The sequence below is a fragment of the Lactuca serriola genome, chromosome 6 (assembly GCF_051521515.1).
Source record: "Lactuca serriola cultivar US96UC23 chromosome 6, Lser_US96UC23_V15, whole genome shotgun sequence".
In the NCBI taxonomy this organism is placed as follows: domain Eukaryota; kingdom Viridiplantae; phylum Streptophyta; class Magnoliopsida; order Asterales; family Asteraceae; genus Lactuca; species Lactuca serriola.
The window spans coordinates 139,980,474-139,983,580 of NC_136413.1; the positions used below are offsets into that span (position 1 = coordinate 139,980,474).

The 3,107-nt window shown below is 32.8% G+C and overlaps 1 protein-coding gene across 1 annotated transcript; it reads right to left on the reverse strand.

The window, feature by feature from the left end:
- Window positions 1–2,286: 2,286 nt before the first annotated feature.
- Window positions 2,287–2,901, reverse strand: LOC145056956 (histone H3.2). The gene has a single exon (XM_079004698.1). It carries the CDS (start codon window positions 2,819–2,821, stop codon window positions 2,411–2,413), a length of 411 nt encoding a protein of 136 aa, XP_078860824.1. The 5' UTR covers window positions 2,822–2,901; the 3' UTR covers window positions 2,287–2,410.
- Window positions 2,902–3,107: the final 206 nt, after the last annotated feature.

Below are 3,107 nucleotides of genomic sequence, written 5' to 3' on the forward strand. Positions count from 1 at the left end.
CTTTAATTCGGTAAGGGAGATGCTACTATTTCTATCGAGATGGAGCAAATGCAAAAAAAGGAGAAGTCTGCTGAACGTAATTCTATGTGGAGTTTTGTGGTGCATATGAATCGAGAGGAACAATGGGGTATTCAATAATACTCTTATTGATCCGACGAACATAGTAGAAAGGGTAAAATCGTTATCTTTCATTTGGTGCAAACACAGGGGGCCATACAAAAATATTGATTGGAGAATTTGGAACCTTTGTCCATTTCTTTGTTTGTAATTTCTTTGTTTCTTTTTTGTACTTTCATATACGCATTATCTTGATGTGGGTTTAATTTTAATATATTTGCCGTTTCCAAAAAAAAATTATCATTTCATCCTCCAGTTTTAAATAAATTCATCAACAATATGATAAAAAAGCGGATGTTTTCCTTTTGCAATAGTTCTATGGGAGCTTGTGACAACCAACATAATAAATAAATACACAATTTAAGGCATTAATGATTAGTTAAGTAAGACTTCTTGAAGTTGTTACCTTTATCTATAAAGAAACATTGTTACACTACCTTATTGCTAAAATAAGTAGATATATTTTTAGATTTTCACTATTGGCGAGTTCCACATGACTATTTGAATTTCTTGGTTCCTAGAATTATTTGAATCTTTCTTGATTTGATCTTTTGTAACACACCAATATCTAGAACAATGGCTTTATGTATGTGTCTTTGAACTCAATTGGACCCATTAATGACCTCTTTATAATCTATTGATCTATGTCCCTAAGTGTAAACCTACCAAGAATCAGCATAATCTTAATGATCACCTTTACTAGAAAGCATTTCATTATGGAAGAGGTGAATTGGAAACCAAACGAACGAATTGTTTCAGTTTTAAGAAAAGCTACCCTTTTTTGAAGTAATATGAAAAAGAAAATGATGTGGCCTATAGGCAATGCAACGTAGAAACGAAAAACATATCCACATAAACATGTTTTTTTATCATTTAGTCAAAGTAGGTTGTTGTTTTGACATGTTACAAAGTTTGAAAATATGTCAAAATAGTAACCTACTATGAAATGGTATAAAGACACATAAACAATAGTTAAATTTCTAATTTTTGACTTTTTTTTTCCTAAAATAGGTTGAAATTGTGATATTTTTAACAACTTTGAAATTTTTCAAAGTAACAACATACTTTTAAAGAGAATTGACATTTTCACGAAACCTGTGATTTTGACATAAAATCAAAGTAGGTTGTTAATCTGAAATATTTTCAAAGTTGGAAGTATCACCACCACTGCCACCAACCACCACCATTTCCATAGTCCACCACCACCTTTAGCATTGCCACCATTATGTACAAATGCTTATGGTATAGTAGAGTTATGGTGAACCCAAAAACCATATTCATACATATTTATTTTATTCTTATACCATATCTTGAGTTACTTATTACATGTTAGTGGAATATTTAAATGCATACTGATCAAATCGTGCTAGGTAAAATGTTATTTTTCAATTTCATCAGTTTTATGCGTAGTGAACTTATACCTAAACTTATCCATTTTGTATTATATATCGTATAAAACTTTGATTTGTTTTAACCAAGTATGACAATAAAAGTAGCTAAATATTTGGGATAATGCCTAGAGAAGTATGAATATGGACATATGGTACCGTTATAATAATAGAATAAGTTAAAAATCATAAAAATACTAAAAGAAGCTATTCATTTAGAAAATAAACATTTTATGTAATCACTACAAATAGTTATCAATTTCGTAGTAGTTGTTGATTATCGATTCCTACATAAAATAAAAATAGATACAATTTAGTTAATTTAAAAAGAAAATCATTAAGTAATTTAACCATCACAAATTCTTGAAGACAATATAATTTTGTTTGATACATAAAATTGGTCTTTATAATTTAATTATATAAAATGTGTGAAAAAAGTACTAATAGTAAATGTAATAATGACCACATAAAACTTCATGCTATCTTCATATCATATGGATTCTATGGGATGAACTTCTTACCAAATCTGCATATGCACATAACTTATTTCCTAGTCTCTTTACAAGAAAATGGGTCTAATCACTCCCCATATCACCGAAGCATCAAAACTAACCCTAAACTCAGATTCTATGTAGAATTGGAGAAGAACATGACTAAAACTGAAAAGAGAGCATGATACACAAAAATCATCATTTTGTTCATTCATTCTAGTTTTGACGAATCGACTTTCACATGACTAAAACTGAAAAAAGATGAATCATTTTAAATTTTATAAAAAAGCTTTGAAAATATGCCTTCATAATATTCATTGAATCAAGTACAAGCAGATCTCAATAACATGAACCCACAAGCCCTGATTACTTTCTACAATCAAAAAAATCCGAAACTGAATTTTTGATACAAATCTAAGCCCTTTCACCTCTAATCCTCCTAGCCAATTGCATATCCTTAGGCATAATTGTAACCCTCTTAGCATGAATCGCACACAAATTAGTATCTTCAAACAAACCCACCAAGTAAGCCTCCGACGCCTCTTGAAGTGCAGCAACAGCACTGCTCTGGAACCTCAAATCTGTCTTGAAATCCTGAGCGATTTCTCTCACAAGTCTTTGAAATGGAAGTTTGCGGATCAACAACTCTGTGCTCTTCTGGTACTTACGGATCTCTCTTAGGGCAACAGTTCCGGGCCTGAATCTGTGTGGCTTCTTCACTCCTCCGGTCGCCGGAGCTGATTTCCTCGCCGCCTTTGTGGCCAACTGCTTCCTTGGTGCTTTTCCACCGGTTGATTTGCGAGCAGTTTGCTTGGTTCTCGCCATTTTTTGAGAATTCGGAGAGTAAAGTCAGCCTTTTGTGTTTGGTTAGTAGATTCGATCGAGTGTTGTGGGAAAAGGGGGAAAGAGATTTTGTATTTATTAACGGAGGTTGTGGGAGATTTGAAACTTTGGGGGAGAATAGCGCGAACAATCCTAGACCGTTGGATTGTTCGAATAAGAAATGGACGGCTTAGATTGTATGCTAGAAGAGAATGCGGATCGCGATCCTTGTGCCTCTTCCATGATGGTGGTTTCCTTCCTTAACTTGTTTCACGTGTGGAATTAAATA